Consider the following 18,676-nt stretch of genomic DNA (forward strand, 5'->3'; position numbering starts at 1 on the left):
GAGTGCGGGTACTAGACTGGCTTGCCTGTAGTCCAGACCTGTCTCCCATTGAAAATGTGTGGCGCATTATGAAGCCTAAAATACCACAACGGAGACCACCGGACTTTTGAACAACTTAAGCTGTACATCAAGCAAGAATGGGAAAGAATTCCACCTGAGAAGCTTAACAAATGTGTCTCTTCAGTTCCCAAAAGTTTACTGAGTGTTGTTAAAAGGAAAGGCCATGTAACACAGTGGTGAACATGCCCTTTCCCAACTACTTTGGCACGTGTTGCAGCCATTAAATTCTAAGTTTATTTTTTTTTTTTTTTTTTAAATAAAGTTTATGAGTTTGAACATCAAATATCTTGTCTTTGTAGTGCATTCAATTGAATATGGGTTGAAAAGGATTTGAAAATCATTGTATTCCGTTTATATTTACATCTAACACAATTTCCCAATTCATATGGAAACAGGGTTTGTAGAAAAAACATAATATAACCGCTTTAATGGAAAAGTTTTTTGTCGTTGTACTTAGAAACTTTAAAATGAATGTACTCCCCTTCAGAACAATCACACTTTTGTAAGTGCCTTGGAAAATGTGTTGCGTGTCTCCGTGTGGCATGTGTGACTGCTTTAGTGTTGTCTCTTTTGAGACCAGGTATCAGTTAAAATGCATGTGCACATAAGGGCACCAACAAAAGAGGCTTTCTCACATTATTAACTAGATCCACTCGACATCCATTGCACCGGTCGCCCAGGGGCGGGGTCCCCTCAGAGTTTTGTCATTGTGCCCATTGGGTTGATTTTGTTCTTGCCCTGATGTGAGATCTGAGCCGAGGATGTCGTTGTGGCTTGTGCAGCCCTTTGAGACACTTGTGATTAAGGGCTATATAAATAAATGTTGGTTGATTGATTGATTTAATCCCACACGTGTGATCTCATTGATGAGAGGAGTGTTGTGTCTGATGTTATCAATGTATGCTGGTTAACCAGTCAGCAGGCCTGACACTAAGGCAATGTTGCCAGACACCAAAGGATTAGTCATTTTGGCAGTCTTCAAGTGTTGTCTGATAATATTAAAGCAAAATGTAATTTTCAACCAATGTTGTTCGCAGTGAATAGATTGACATACTTCGGTCTGCCGTGTCGCTTCACCTCAGACTGTTTGCACTGTATATACTTAACAAGAGAACAATTAGTGGCTCTGTATGAGTTTTGCCTGCCCAAGGGCCCCTATTTTGTTTAGCTAGGGTTAATTGTTTATCTGTCAGCCTGGTTAACTTTGCTTAAACACCTTTCCTCAGTGGAACAGTGCCTGGCTAAGACTTTTACATTTACAACAATGTAGGGCACATTCAGGCATTCACTGAGGCACCTGCTTGTAACAGTAATGCGTTGTTTATGTTCATGAAGTTAATTACTGTTCCTCAGTATATCCTATCCATTCTAAGGTGGGTTGGAAGCACTGCTTCTGCTGCCATTTATTTATATCGGTTGTGTTTTTGTAACTTAAGTAGTTTTTTCTCTTTCAGGGCCACAGTGGTCGCCTTGGCTGCCTTCTTGGACGCATTTCAGAAAGTGGCTGACCTAGCTACCAATTCAAGAGGTAGGAATCCCAAAATCCGCTTGTCTGCGTCATTAAGCCTGTGCCCAAGCAACGTAAATGTCAGAAGTTATGAATCACCTGCAAAGGTGTTTTTAAATTGAGCAGTACTGGTTTATCAGTGGACAGAAATGAAGATGCTTCAATTATTTTCACCAGAAACTTGGTCCAGTAGTCACCCCGCTATGCTGAGAAGTTCCTTATTGGTTGTTTTCTTTACCATGCAGACAGTAAATTCATCACTGTACTGTTTGCAGTTTGTTTGTGTTCTCTGCACACTACCCCCACACTTTTCTTAGCCTCTTCTACATCTGGACTCCCAGATGTAGAAATCCTTCAAGTATTTGTGCTTGAGAGTGAGCCCTACTACTCCCCCCCACCGCCCCTGTATTGACTTGCGCTGTGCTCCCCCTATTAATAGGAGCTGACAGAGACACATACATTCATCACCCTACCTGCTGAAGTGAGCAAGACAGACAGTGTGACAGTGTTGGGGAGTAACTCTAGCTTAAGCGTGGCTCTTCTCTCATGGTTACTTGCAAAATGCATAGTAGTGATGTTTAAGTTAATTCTGCCAGTGTCATCTATTGAATCATGTGTTAGTAGTACGTACATATTGTATCTTAATTGAGTAGGATGAGTAATGTTTTACAGCCCCCAAAAAAGGAAGAACATTAAAAAGAGGTTTGGGGCAGACAATAAACATACCTCAATTTTACACCATTGTGACCCCAATGCCACTTTTGTTTAAAACATTACAAAAATAACCCTAACACCGGAGGTCATTTTCCAGTTGCTAATTTTGATCAATCTGTCTACAGTAGATACGACTTTTTGACATGTTTTCTGGTAACCATAATTACAAGTAGCTCAGTAATAAAAGAAAAAATGCACACATTTTTAGGTAAATGTCCACAGTGAAGCCCACAAAATGTATTTCAGAATCTTTTAGGAATTTTGTGGTGTATGACTTGCTGCATACTAACTTGTCACTATAGCACACAGCTCTGTTAGAATTTACAGAGTTTGTCATGTGCATTTAATGGAACTCTCAGGGAGGCTGTACGGAACAGCCATTATATATGTACTGTTTATGTGATCTGGCTATTGTAGCTTTGCTATTAATGAGCACCTGTTTGTTTTTTATATCTTCATCAAATAGGTGTTCAGACAGATTTCTGACACAGACACCATTTTCTGTTTGCTCATCAGCAAGCTGGAGGCTACAGTCACATCGTATACTGATGATGACTTTTCCTATATTCTCTGGCATCAAATAGAACAAGAAAGTTCCAAAACAGACCAATTCCCCCAAGCAGTACAGTTTGATTGTTTTTAGACAAAAAATGGTACTAAAGTGTTCTACTGTAAACAGGGCTCTCTTTGACTAACGATTTTCATAGTCAAATCTGATTTGTAAAATGTTTGCCCATAATTTTCGGTCAGTCGTTTTTGTAGACAAACAGTAAACAGTTTGTGATGATATGTGGCCTTAAATTTACTTGTACAGCCCAAAATGATCCTAAAACCATAATAGATAACAGCAATTCTATAGACTCATAGACTGGTGATAGCAGCTAGCACCGCTAATCGCTTGCTAGCTTAAATGCTAACATGAGTACAAAACACATTACTATCTGTAGTTTATTAATTAGTTTAAATAATGCTTTCCTAAAATATTTCAGTGTGTGTTTAATTACTTTTTAAGCACATTCAACAATACCGGGATAGTAATGATAACCATGATACATTTGGTCACAATAACCGTGATATTCATTTTTTTACTTGAAATTAAGTATATATGATTTTAGTTGTGGAGGAAAGGGGAACACCAATTGACAAAACCTATGAAGACTTGGGAAGTAAACAGAAACACCCACAGAAAGGCCCCAAAGTTAGATAGATCCATGCTGGAATGAACTGCAAGGCTTGTAGATGTTGGGCAGCAGGGTTAAAAATCCTTTGCCAGTGGCGGTATATAATAATTTTTAACTGACGCTGTGGTTTCTGTGGTGTTCTAACGACAGACTAGTTGAACTATAGATTCTGCGGACTTTGATATGAGACAGACGTTATTTTCATAGTTAACAGTTGTAAAAGAAGAACTATGACACTGTTCTCAATTGTACCATTGAAGCAGCAAAGCTCATACACATTTTTCTTTTCATAACATTTTATGACTGCACGAGTCCTATTCAGAATTTTAACACAAAGTATTTGTAATATGTTCATATTTGATGCAATTGTTCACATGGAACTAAAGTTATGTGGCGAAAAACATATACTGCATGATGTAAATGTTTTCTGGTTGGTTAAGAGAAGAAATGACAATTAATATGCAACAATAAATACATATTACCAAAATAAACCCCAGATGAGAGCCACTAACTTGCTCCCGTTTGTTCAAATAGTAACGATGAAAACCATCTAATTGAGCGAAATGCCAATGTTGAGAGTGAATTTCTATTAAGATGAACATAAGCTTTCAGATAAATCCTCTCTTCCCAGCTACATTGCTTGATTAGTATTCCATTTCAGTTGGAGCTAATCATTGACATTTGAATTCCAGCGATTGGATATTATTTATTTTATGATTAAGCATGCTGCTACAGTTACACTTTGCTTTTGTCTGAAACGTGGTACCCTTTGTGTACTACTCTGAACCTTAATACATGAGGGGGGTTATTACAGTTATCAGTGTTTTTTTCATTGTCCTGTAATTACTAAGTTGTGTGTGAAATCCCCTTTATCTTCAGGATTGTTTTACTAGACACTTACAGCACTTGGGATGGAAAGTGTATTTTTAGTTATGAGTGATCGACAGGCCAGTATTTGTTCTGATTACAAACCAAATACTGGTAATTAATATTTTCAATTTCCTCAGCAAGGTAAGGGGCAATGAAGGTTTTTAATTCCTAAAAAAATGTGTTAATAAGAATTTCTGTTTTAAAGAAAGACCTGTTTCTGCATGACATTCGTGTTATAAAATGAGCTGTTGAGCCTTGAAGCTGTTGCTCTACTTGTTTGGAAAGCGGTGGCTCTCGTGAGTAGAGTGAAATATATGACATTCCAGGAATTCCCTGTTGCGTGAAAAATGTTTTAGTGCATTACTGGTGTGTACACCCTCACCAGAAACGATCATTTCTAAGCTGCAACTTTCACTGTTTGACGTATTGTTTCATGAAATAAAGCCCCACTTTGGGACGTTTTAGCCTCCCTCTCGCATGATTCCATATTTTTTTGCATGTTTTTAGAAGGTTACACATACCACTTTTAAAGCTGAAGTGTATCTAGACTTTATCCAATGACTTAATGAGTTTGAACTTAAACTAGCTGTAAGAATGAACCGGTTGAGTTAGTTATTACTAACTAAACCGCACAATCTAAAGAACCAGAATGGGCAGAAAGTTTGCCTGTGTTTTGATTTGCATATAAAATTAAAGTTAACTTAATGTGTTTTGTGGGTGCGAGCGTGCGTGTATGCACACTGCATATAAACCACTGCTATCCCTCTGCGGTATACCATTAAATAAGTATTGTGTGCAAAGTTGACAGAGAAAAATGTCACCGCTTTCTCGCTGTCTTACTTTCTCTCTCTCAAGTAAGCATCAGCTGTGCCAGATGAGTCAACTGCACACACAGATGAAGTCATATTATACCACAGGCTAAACATGACGAGTTCAAAAGAAAATTATCATTATTATCTACTCTAATCTTATTTTCTAGAGCATTCAAACATCAGTAAAAATGCATTTTTTCTTCTTCTTTAAAGTTATTGTAATAGTGAAGATGATTTGGTCATATATGTAGAGAACACTTATTTAATTGTTAACCTTTACCCATACCCCTTCTGTATAAGCAGTTGTATTGCTTTAAACTGTGTGGCATGTCTTGCGTGTACCAGGAGTGTTCTTCTGTGGTTGTATGTATATACACGTGTGTGTACATACTTGCTTGCTTATGCGCCTACTAATCCCTTTGCCCTTTCTAAGGCTCTACTTTACTTCAGAGTGAGTTTTGACACGTCTGCTTCTTTGGGGAGGATAAAGACTCCTTGCTCGAGCTAACATGTGGAAACATGTTTGTTTTTCAATCTATTAAGATTTCCAATCACATTTATCGTGACCAAATTATCACGGTTATCATTATTATTGCGGTATTGCTGAATGTGCTCGAAAAGTACTTTTACACATACTGCAATCTTTTGACCAAGTTATTTATTTATTTTGTACTAACTAACATACACACCATTTGAAAACCCACTATTTTGCATGCATCGTGTTTTTCCTATTAAAAAGGTTATTGTAGAGAATTCCGAACTGTTGCATTTGAAACAATTGTTTTGTTGATAATCGATGTAATTATTGTTATTATTACTATTATTATTATTCAGTATCAATAATGCTATTTCAATTGGTATTTTTATTGGTCCATTTGTAGTGCAATAATGTTCATTGTAATTGCTGTGTTATTACTATCTACTTCACTAAAAAAAATGTTGCTATCATTTTTGGTATCATATTTGTACATATCGTATCATGTTTTTGTTGTTGTTGTTTCTGTGTCTTATATGAACAACAAATCAAAGATTGAAGTGACAAACTTGCCATCCAAACAAAAATAGCAGGCAAATCTACCGTTACAATCTTGGTTACTGCACTTTATTGAACATTTCTTAAATGTTAAAAATGAGAGCATAAAATGTTTTGTCTTGTTAATTCAACCTAAAATGTTGGTTGCACTTTATTCAAATAATTCCCTTACAAGAAATAACAGGAATATAGGAAACTTTACCTGCAGTGTCCAGTATTCAGTATTATTTTACAGTCACACTGGTTATTTTATTGTAATTTTTTTTTGCTTAAAGTTCCTGAATCGATTTCAACTCACTGAATCGTTTCGGATTGTATCGCTCTAAAACTAATATCATCCCTGAATTGTATCGGCAACATCAAATTATAATTCAAATCAAATTGTTTTTAAAATGAATAGTTGCACCGCTAAATAAAATGAACTAAAAACTATTATTAATATTTATTATTTCTGGCGGGCTTTGTGGCGTTCTTTGTTAAGATGTTCTTGAATGCATCGTAAAAAAAAAAACTGCATATAGAACAATTACTCTATGAACAGCTTGTAGGTGCAATGTGCACAATTAAATAGCTTAGTTGCTCAGACAGTAATGTATTTGTATAAGTTTAGATAGGGGTATATTGTTTCTTTATTGGGAAAGACGTTGTTGTCTCTTGTTTTAATGATAGCATTTAAGGTTGTGAGCTGGCGCTAGTCAGTCTGTGAGTTTATCGAAGTACAGTTGTCAAACACTGTTTGTCAAAGATTTTTCATTTAAAACGGTAATACTGAATACTAGTTTTATCGTTTTATATTACATCCCTAATTTCGGCCAACCATCTTTGTCTGGTTTCTCACTGGCTCTCCTTATGGAATAAATGTTTTTTTCTCCTGAAATACATTTCGGTCAAGAAGTGAATATGCTTGTCGTCTGAAAATATCTGTTTGTTACACTTTTTCATCGACAAATCACTGTCTCCTGTTTTTTTCTGTTATCCATTAAGTGTTTAGTTTTTTCTAAACTCATTATCCTTCAATTCTCTTGAAGGTTGTTTTAACTGGCCTGAAGTCCAAGATCTGTGACTTTTAATACAGGGTTCTGTCCACACTGAAGCTGTCTCAATCTATACTGTATAACCATCACCTAAACCAATGCACTGCCACTCACTGTATGTGTAAAACACACTTGGACCCTGCTAATTGCAGCTAATGGTGTTTTATAAATCATGATTATAGTATTTGTTTCTACAATCTTGTGGTAGTGTTAATGAAGGATGTATAATTTAACTATTCACATAGGACCTTTCTTTCAGATTAATTCTCTATTGCGTTTAATGAGAGACAACATTAAGTAAAGGGTCTTGAAGACAGACGTGGGAAAGTTGCGTTAACGTGCACTAATAGCTCAGTCTTTATTAAATGAGAATGAGAAACAGCAGGGTCCAAAACTCTAGAAGGGCTATATGAGGTTTGTAATGAGTGTGTGCCCACATGAACTCCATTCAGTTTGTCCAAAACACTGCACACTAATCAGTGCATGCATGCCATGGGTCACACTGAACCGTAGTCTACATGTGTTCATATCAGTTTGAATGAAAGAGATCAAGTGTGTCAGTTATAATGGAAGTGGTAGAATCAAATAAGCCAGGCTTCTTCATACTTAATTTCAGACATTTTGTATTGTATAACTATTAGCATGTGTTTGTATCTTGTTCGAAATAAATGAAAGCAAACCAACTTGCATATGTATACATTTTTAGCAGGCCCATGCTTTATCGTACAATCTTGTGTTTTTGCCTTATGTGCATTTTTGTGTCACTGATTAGTATTAATAGCCTTCTGCCACTGTCAACTCTGTGTCGTAGACTTCACTTCTACTTATTCATTTACTACCAGCAATCCTCCTGCTTTAATTAAACAAGTTGCTTATCTAAATGACGATGATATTGTTGTCCATTGTTACCTCTTAAATACTAATGGGAGAAAGGCAAACTGTTAATGCACATAGTGGAATCAAGAAGCAACTTCACTGGAATTACTTGAAGTTATTTCAGTGCTCTATGTGGTGGACGTCCATTCAACTCACCCAAAAACAAAAAAAATGTTTGGGTGTTTCCACCGTGCCCTACTCAGTTCATGGCTTGTCCTCTTATTACAGAGCAGCCTCAGATGCTGAAAGAGCCCTGCCTCAATACCCCCTTTGAAATGTCTCTCTACCCTTTTTTGTAAGTTTTCTGTCCTCTATCTAGCCCAGAATGTTTTCTACGTACAAGTACTGTGGCTCTGAATCAAGTTTCTGTTCTCCTCTGTCTGACCTGACCCCATCATCAGAATCTTGCAAATCTCTGGAAACAGCATTTAAATCACTTAATGGGTCAAAGGCACAGACTCGCACATAGATTAACGATGTCTTTGACATACACAAACTTGCACAGACGTGTGTGCATGTGCACCCTCAAGTTGATGCTTTCATTACATATATTAAATACTGTAGGTAAAATAAACTTTTGTTCAACTTTATAAATGACTTCTAACATCTTGATAGGGTCACAGGATTAAAAAAAGCTGTGTCTTAGATAAGAAAAATAAAGAATTTGAAAGATTCTGCAGCCTTCTTTTTTAACATGAGCAGCTGCCCTATGTTATAATACATTCACAGATGGGCATCAGCATGCCCTTGTCTTGGAGTTTAGGGACACATATGTGAGTGTCTCTGTTTGTACCTGTATGAAAATAGCTGATAATCCACAAGGATGGAATAAAAACATGTTTTGTTGTCAGGCACATAGAGTAGGCTAAACAACTTAATTTAGAACCATAGCGACAAACAGTTGGTGTTTGTGGGTGTTGTCTTTGTTTGCACTGTGTTTTTGTTCAAACATGAACCTGGTCAGACCAGTGAGCCGTGACAAAAAAATACTCACAAGCGTCCATGTTGTCTAATTTTAGGTTTTCCTTTCTTTAATAAGCAACACTGAGCAGTTGAACTGAAGACCGCATTTCCCTTTCGAGCTCGGCTCGCCAAAAACAATCCAGCCTCTGTTCTATAGCAGCATATAGACTTTTACAGACTCTCACTAGATTGCACAGATACGGTGCTACCTTACAAGACCTTGATTGGAGCCCAAATAAAACAGAGGAGCATTAATCTGGCCATGGTGAATGTGACTTTGACAGAAACGTTGGCTTTCCATACAGACTACAGTGAAATAGTTTTTTCCTATTTTCCTTGTGGCTTTTTTCTTACTTCATCAACCACATTCTTTATTTTCTTACCTTCTCCAGTGTTAACTCTTTTCTTTGTATTGGCACCCACACCGTCTGCATTTATGCTTGCCAACCCAGGTGTGTATCAGTAAAGGCTGTACCATTTTTGGTTCGTCACAAGGAACTGAATGGTACATCAAAAAAAGTACAAGATTAAATCTCAGGCATGTGCAATGTCCGCGAAAACGGGGAAATCCGTGTTTTTAAATATTAATTTTCACGGTCAAACTAAATTTGATGAACGCTCGCCTCAGCCGCATGTACTCGCTGTTCCTCTTGCCTAAACGTCGCACTGAGTTGCAGGATGAGGAGACGATCATGAGCACCGAAAAAAGCTTGCTAGTTAGCTAAGCATCTAGCTAGCTTACTTGCTTTCGCCTCTGTTTGCTCTCCAAGCCACAACGCTGACGGCTGTCCACTTTGCTGCTAATCATGAGTAAATGATTACAATCCGAACACTGCTTGTATTTGATTTTATATATTTTTTATTTTTTATTTATCAGTGGCCAGCGAGAATGTATATTTTTGACGTGACGGGTGTAAACCGAGGTCACAACAGGATAGCGATGCCAAATATTAAACATATTCTTAGTTCTTTGCATGCATGTTATAGAATTTTAAATTACATTAAAAATTTTCAAATGCTAGTAAATTATCTCCTAAAAATTTTTTTAATTCTGTTGTACATTTCATGGGACATGTACGTGTCAAAAACACAGCCAAATGAGGTTGGTAGGTGAGAATAAATATAAAGGTAAAATATAGTGTAGAATATACTAGGGCTGGGCGATATATCGATATGCGCGATATATCGCGGGTTTGTCTCTGTGTGATATAGAAAATGACTACCGGTATATCGTGACATTCGAGTATACGTTCTCACGCAGTTGCTTTTAGCTGCTGGCATTACACTACAGGCTCTGCTCGCTCTTGCCTGTCTCTCCTTCTCACAGACAGCAAGTGCAGCTTCTTACACACGTCACATACTGTCACATCATACGTCACATACGTATACGCCCTCGCAGCAGCAGTGAAGTAGCAGCATGGCTAACTTTAGCTGTGATGCTAGCGGTAATACGAGCGAAAGAAGGTGCGAATCTGGTAACAAATGAAGGAATAATTAATTCCCCCAAAAACGGCAGGGGGTCCATCGTCAGGCGGTGGTTTGGCTTCAAGTGGGAATATGTCAAACAGACAACCGTAATTTGTCAAGTGTGGGGCGAAAGCGTTGCTATAAAAAGTAGCATTACTGCTAATATGTAGCATCATTTGAAAAGTCACCTGCTAGAGAATGAACAGTGCTTACTCCGCACGTCAACATCTCCGTTCGGTGCCACACGCCCACACCATCGAAATGCCGAGGCATTACCATATCTGAGTTATTGTGCAGAAATATGGGGAAATAACTACAAATGTGCGCTACATTTGCTAACCGTGTTACAAAAAAGATCAGTTAGAATAATACATAATGTTGGATATAGAGAACATACAAACCATTTATTTTATAAGTCAAAAATATTAAAGTTCTGTGATTTGGTAAAATTGCAAACAGCTAAAATGATGTACAAAGCAAACTATAACCTGCTACCAAAGAATGTACAACAATTCTTCTCAACTAAAGAGGAGAAATATAACCTTAGAGGAAAAAACAATTTCAAACATTTATATGCACGTACAACACTTAGAACTTTTAGCATATCAGTATGTGGAATTAAATTATGGAATGGATTAAGTAAAGAAGTTAAAAATTGTACTGATATGATCCAGTTTAAGAGGTTGTTCAAAATAATAGTGCTTACAAAGTACAAAGAAGAAGAATTATGAGAAATACGTCCAACCTTATTGAAAATAAGATATTCTTCATCTCAGTATGTTAATAATGACTGAATTAATTAATTACATATTACAAAACTGTTGTGTATACTAATTCATAGATGTTATTTTATTATATAAAAAGGTCAGTAAATGATTCTATATATTTGTAAACGCTTTGAAGTGGGAAAGGGGTAGGATTAAATAGGCTTTGCTTCTTCCTACTCCTTTTCGGGCATGGTGTAAAATGAAATGATATGAAATTGTGTGATGTATTATGATGTAAGTGTGTTCATGTTCGAAATAAACTAAAGAAAGAAACATTTTCAGATCAACACCGTATGAAAAAAATAGTGATTTTTTTAGTTGTAATTTCCTTCTCTGTAAGAAAGTTTAAAAAGAGCATATATTAATGTAGTATGAAGAGGAATGTTTTAATGTAGACACATAGAATCATCATACTGCTGTGATTACATGCATCAAGTGTTCATTCAAGGCTAAGGCAAAATATCGAGATATATATCGTGTATCGCGATATGGCCTTAAAATATTGCTATATTAAAAAAAAGGCCATATCGCCCAGCCCTAGAATATACCCAATTGCAGGAAATGTAGTCTTGATTTTGAAAATGTTTTTACGAGGCTTGCGTGGCAGCACTCTGTGCCGATAGAAGTTTTCCTCTTTTTCTTTTTTTGCTCACATTAGTTATGCACAATAATACATTGTTATGACAGATTCGATGAAATGACGGTGATCGTTGGCGATATTAACATTTAAAAAATAGGCTCCGCTGCATTTCCAACCAAGCATGCCACGTTCACAGCTAACAACAAGCCAACCACCACTGGGTGACCGATAGACAGTGGACTCTAGTGATGGTAAACGTGATTATTTTACTGACTTGGGTACCTGTTAGTCACTAACCTAAGTAAATCAATTCACTGGATTCACTTGATTCATTCATCACGAAAGGCATGTGCAAAAGCTTGCACATGGTTACTGTATGTTAAGGCTCGCCCCCACTCGATTCAGTCAGCACACAGCGCATGTGTAGAATGTTGCACATGATTGGCAACTGCACAAGTCTCGCCGTCAACAGTCACAAGGCGTAGGGACTCGCACATTAACAAGTAATCCAACGTAACACCCGCAAAAGGTAATGCTACACAACTTTAGAGGTAACAGTATTGATTAAACAATTAAATATAAGTTCACTTAGTCTTGATAAACTGCAGCCTTTTTTCACACTTAATTACTTTATATCCAAATTTGCAACAGTTAATAAAGTTGTAGTTTTTGCCAACCACTCATGTCTATCAATCTCTGCCTGTGGGCTCCTCATACAACTACTAATTATATTAATGCAATTTGAATGATATCACTATACATTTTGGGATAAACAAAAGTATGTTATGTGAGGCAGTGCAACACCGCTTGTTGTTGGTTAAAAAGTGGTACATACCGAAGAAAATGCTCACAACTGTTCAAGCTTTTTGAGAGATATTCCCGTAAATTACGAGTAAGCAAAGTAGACTCATCACCATTCAATATGCACTGTGTTACAGGACACTCCAATAAAGACTATAATCTATAATCCACCTCATTGTTAGTGATGTGTTGATAAATAATTAGTCATGTGGTTGTGGACACATACAACATATAAAAGCAAATTCTCTGGCCAAAATAAAAACTAAATATAAAAAACAAACCAAACAACATTACAATAAGGCTCCCAAAAATATTAGGGAAAATTAATACATTTTTACATCGGTTTTACCCTCCCGCAGAGTTACCACTGGGTGCCAACAGGCACGCCTATTAACCCCAGAACACGACCAGAACACGATGCCTTGCTGTTCTATAGGGACTCCGGCTCATTTCCCGAAATGCCCCCGCGCAGGTTAAGCAACAACAAACACCACAACAAGTTGCACGGAAAAGTTGCGTTGGTGTGCACATTCAAACAAACCAAGTAGCGAAGACACGTTAAGCATTTAAAACACTCACCTTCTTTTCTCAACTACCATCGTTGGCCAGCGCTGTAAAGCTGGTTGCTAACAGAACGGGCCGCTCACCACTGGCACAAAGCCCCTACGAACAGCTACAAAAGCGGGGGTGCCCAAAATACAGACGACCGTAACATCAACCGTGCACAGAGGGACCTCGTATCCATCTACCTCTCAAAGACACGCCAAAATAACGGATGTAATACCATTTTATTTGGCTAAAGACATATGTCCTATATATACCGTATTTTTCGGAGTATAAGTCGCTCCGGAGTATAAGTCGCACCGGCCGAAAATGCATAATAAAGAAGGAAAAAACATATTTAAGTCGCACTGGAGTATAAGTCGCATTTTTGGGGAAAATTTATTTGATAAAACCCAACACCAAGAATAGACATTTGAAATGCAATTTAAAATAAATAAAGAATAGTGAACAGGCTGAATAAGTGTACGTTATATGACGCATAATTAACCAACTGAGAATGTGCCTGGCATGTTAACGTAACATATTATGGTAGGAGTCATTCAAATAACTATAACATATAGAACATGCTATACGTTTACCAAACAATCTGTCACTCCTAATCGCTAAATCCGATAAAATCTTATACGTCTAGTCTCTTACGTGAATGAGCTAAATAATATTGTTTGATATTTTACGGTAATGTGTTAATAATTTCACACATAAGTTGCTCCTGAGTATAAATCGCACCCCTGGCCAAACTATGAAAAAAAAACTGCGACTTATAGTCCGAAAAATACGGTACTATGAGCAGTACAATGAATGTGTTCCTTCGTATGTGACTTTCGTGCATAATCTTATTTTGTCACTTGTTTGCACATTATGATAGCACTCTGCAATGGCATATTTTTTTTGTTAGTCCTTTGTCTTTTGTACATTTTCTTTTAATATTAATGACTAACTTTTATAGTTTCATTTTGAAAAGAAAGCCAAGTTTGTTTAAAATAAAAAGTGCAATAAAATATGTTTTAATTAACAGTAAATAATCGTGATTAATAATTGTAATTTCAATATTGATGAAAATAATCGTGAATAATATTTGGGCCATAATCGTGCAGCCCTCGCTCACATGCCTAAAAACTGAAGTCAAAGGGTTCACTGCAGGTTTTTGGGGAGCACTTGACAGTGGTATAGCACTGCCAGTCTGCCACTGTTAAAGGCCTACTGAAACCCACTACTACCGACCACGCAGTCTGATAGTTTATATATCAATGATGAAATCTTAACATTGCAACACATGCCAATACGGCCGGGTTAACTTATAAAGTGCAATTTTAAATTTCCCTCTAAACTTCCACTTGAAAACGTCTATGTATGATGACGTATGCGCGTGACGTCAATCGTTGAAACGGAAGTATTCGGACCCCATAGAATCTCAAAATTCCACAGTATTTTGGACATCTGTGTTGGTGAATCTTTTGCAATTTGTTTAATGAACAATGAAGACTGCAAAGAAGAAAGTTGTAGGTGGGATCGGTGTATTAGCGGCGGACTACAGCAACACAACCAGGAGGACTTTGAGATGGATAGCAGACGCGCTAGCCGTCGACCTCACTTTGACTTCCTCCGTCTCCGGGCCGCCGACCGCATCTATGATCGGGTGAAGTCCTTTGTCGATCGCTGGAACGCAGGTGAGCACGGGTGTTGATGAGCAGATGAGGGCTGGCGTAGGTGGATAGCTAATGTTTTTAGCATAGCTCTGTGAGGTCCCGTTGCTAAGTTAGCTTCAATGGCGTTGTTAGCAACAGCATTGTTAAGCTTCGCCAGCCTGGAAAGCATTAACCGTGTAGTTACATGTCCATGGTTTAATAGTATTGTTGATTTTCTGTCTATCCTTCCAGTCAGGGGTTTATTTATTTTGTTTCTATCTGCATTTAAGCACGATGCTATCACATTAGCTCCGTAGCTAAAGAGCTTCGCCGATGTATTGTCGTGGAGATAAAAGTCACTGTGAATGTCCATTTCACGTTCTCGACTCTCATTTTCAAGAGGATATAGTATCCGAGGTGGTTTAAAATACAAATCCGTGATCCACAATAGAAAAAGGAGAAAGTGTGGAATCCAATGAACCCCTGTACCTAAGTTACGGTCAGAGCGAAAAAACATACGTCCTGCACTGCACTCTAGTCCTTCACTCTAACGTTCCTCATCCGCGAATCTTTCATCCTGGCTCAAATTAATGGGGTAATCGTCGCTTTCTCGGTCCGAATCGCTCTCGCTGCATTGTAAACAATGGGGAAATGTGAGGAGCCTTTCAACCGGTGACGTCACGCTACTTCCGGTACAGGCAAGGCTTTTTTTTATCAGCGACCAAAAGTTGCGATATTTATCGTCGATATTCTCTACTAAATCCTTTCAGAAAAAATATGGCAAAATCGCGAAATGATCAAGTATGACACATAGAATGGATCTGCTATCCCCGTTTGAATAAAAACATTTCATTTCAGTAGGCCTTTAAAACTATATACAGAGAAAATTAGCGGGATGCCATCAGACTGTTACTGTGTAACACAAGCCCCATCTGCTGTAGGGAACAACAACAACTGGTGCTGAAAGGTGGCATATACTTAAGAATGTCAATAGACTTATAAAGCAATGTCTTGTTATTATTTAGCTCTTCTCTGTTTACTTTCTGCATTTATACTGGGGAGGCAATGCATCAGTCTTTTCATTGAAACATGTCATCAAATAGGACAAAATAAGGCAATATATTAGGTAGTATAATTTCAGAATAATGTCTAGAGTGGCTGTTTCTTTCCATTTGCCTTTTCAGAAGCATTTGTTGCCATGAAATATCTTTACATAAATTTACATGATTAAACCATTATCCCAATTAATCAAATGGGGAGTGGCGACATCATTTGATTTATGAAATACTGCATCAGCTTTTGGTGTTAAACGGCTCAGTTAGCAAATTGACTTAGCTTTCAGTGTTCTAATTGTTCTTTGTCGTGCCTCTAAACACTTCATAAAGCTCTCTGAATGAATAATGTGCTTGTGTGAAGGTTTTCTGTGTGTGTCTGTGTGCGTGGGTGGGTGGATGGATATGTAGTGACGCTGGGTTGGATATTGTCCCCTCACTTGCTCTTTGACAATATCAGTGGCTTTCACACATTGATGGCTACACACACACACACACACACACACGCACACGCACACACACACACAAACACTCACGCGCACACACGCCCCAACAAGCAAAGGCTCAGGCACACAAGTGGTGGGTGTAATATGGTGGTCATTATTACAAACAAGGCAGTGTTGTGTTGTACAGGCAAACTTCTTAGTCTCTACTGTTTATTTGGTTTTAATTATTACCCGGGTATATGCCAGTCTGCACGGTTCACACTCTGTTTTAAGATTGAGGAAGGAAAGACCCATTGGAAGTAGAACTGGCAGGAACATTCTCTTTATTGCTTCTAATCTGGTCTACTTTATTTTCAATTCAGTTTCCTACATGGCACTAGAATATGTGTTAGTCAATTGATTTAAATGATAGCATGTCAAGTTAAGCCTTTGTCGGTCTTTGGAAAGCGTGTCAGACCAGATAAGGAGATCACAAAAAGCAGGACACCATAGCCTGAAAAAACATAAGAGGGAGTCCCGAGGGTGATCGATAACTCTGTAAGTCATTATCTCTTTTTCTCTGACCCACTCATCATACAGTGAAGCCACCTATGTTGGGGCATTTTTCACCATTATAGTTGCTTGTTGTTGTTACTTTTACGGACATGGTACAGGGAACTTGTTAAATGGGACTAGACTATAGCACCACATAGCCAATACCAACATTTGTGATGTGGATTATTGGAGGGTAATTATTCATATCACATCTATTGCCTTGATTGTTTTTTGCAGCAGGAATGCAATTGGCATTCTGTTAATCGCTAAAGGAAAAAAGTTATTTTTTTGGGGGGGGGGTGCTTCCTTTGGGACAACATGTTAAAGTAAGCCTCTTTTTAAGTTTGTGGTAATGGCATTTGCATGAGTTCACCAAAAAGTTGTTTTTCCACTGTGTACTTTCCCATGCAACATTCAATACTTTACTTTGAACATTTACTTTTGTCCTGACTTTGGCTGCTCAATGAAACAGCCAATTGCTTACTGACTGGATAAGTCAGACACCATCTTAGCTTTATAGCACAACATTCCAAGAGACATTACCGGCATTTGAGGGAGCGGATGACTATGCCAGTATAGGAACAAAAGGACAGCATGAAGAGAAAAAACAACTAAAAACGCAATATTGTACTTATTGAGTTACAGAAATATGCAGTATTATAGACAACAGTATAATCATATATGTTTAAAACCCTAGAAATGCTTTTGCATTACTATAAAAAGACAAACTTTGCACTTCTTTCTAGCCGACTGTTTACTACAAAATAATTTCTTCTCTAGACCCACCTTTTAGGCCTTGTTCACACTGCAGACCGCAGATGTGACCCATGTCAGATTTTTTAATTGCCATGTAAACATTGCAATTTCAAGTTTTTCATATCCGACCCACGCCTCTTTCGTATGTGGATATAGGTCTGATATGTATGTAATGCAGTGTGAACGCTCTCGCGCCCTGGTCGCATGCATCTGACCAGAACGTCATCAAAATAGACAGTTATAAAAAATTTTAAAAAGTTGAAAAATGAGCAGAAAACAGGTGAAAATAATGTTTTGGGAACTCACACCTAGTATGTTCCACCACTACCATGGCTATGACTGCTCGCCCACAGACATCAAAACAAAATATTTTGCAGACTGCCAGAGCCAAAATACTTACCCTCTTGCTTCTTAATCTTTTTGGTTCAAAATAATTTGACTTTAAATGCACAAAATCCTTAAAATTGCGATAAATGGAGCCAGTACTGAGACCGACTAGAATTTATGCCATGTTTATTTCCGTAAAATTCCCTGAAGAGCAGGGAACCTGCGAAACAGCCTTGTGCAATATGTCCGACACTGATTGTTACTTTGTTACTCTGGTACTCTTGTTCCGTATATTGTACAGTATTTTGTTTATTGTTTTGTATATTGTACAGGATTGTAAATGCTTATTGTTTTATTGTATAGTAGTCTGTTTATTTCAATTCTTATTTTTTATCATATTACTACTTATGTGATTTATGTTTACTCCATATTTGTTTCCACTACCGAACCTTATATTGGAGTCCTTAATCTCGGTGTATGCAAATGTAATGACAATAAAGTCCATTCTATTCTATTCTTGTAGGGATGAAATAGCCTCTGTGTTTTTTCCTGACCTAACGTGTCGGGGGGTAGGGATGATACTCAAAACCGATTTTCCCGGTTGTTCGATAAGAAAAGAACCGAGTCCTCAGACTCGAATCCCTTTTTGAGAACCGGTACCCGTTATCGAGACCACTATAGTAAAGAAAAAGAGTTGGTTCTTTATT

The 18,676-nt window shown here is 37.6% G+C and overlaps 1 protein-coding gene across 8 annotated transcripts in view; it reads left to right on the plus strand.

Annotated features, from left to right (window-relative positions):
* The window catches only part of LOC133660169 (protein MTSS 1-like), a 90,116-nt gene that overhangs the window by 32,600 nt on the left and 38,840 nt on the right, over positions 1 to 18,676 (plus strand). For 4 of the 8 annotated variants that reach the window (XM_062063388.1, XM_062063395.1, XM_062063394.1 and 1 more), the window contains exon 3: positions 1,500 to 1,588. In XM_062063388.1, the coding sequence (XP_061919372.1) occupies positions 1,500 to 1,588 (89 nt within the window). The remainder of the gene's footprint in view (positions 1 to 1,499; positions 1,589 to 18,676) is intronic. The other 4 variants (XM_062063389.1, XM_062063391.1, XM_062063393.1 and 1 more) reach the window with 1 other exon arrangement.

This window comes from Entelurus aequoreus, linkage group LG11, assembly GCF_033978785.1.
Source record: "Entelurus aequoreus isolate RoL-2023_Sb linkage group LG11, RoL_Eaeq_v1.1, whole genome shotgun sequence".
Taxonomy (NCBI): Eukaryota; Metazoa; Chordata; class Actinopteri; order Syngnathiformes; family Syngnathidae; genus Entelurus; species Entelurus aequoreus.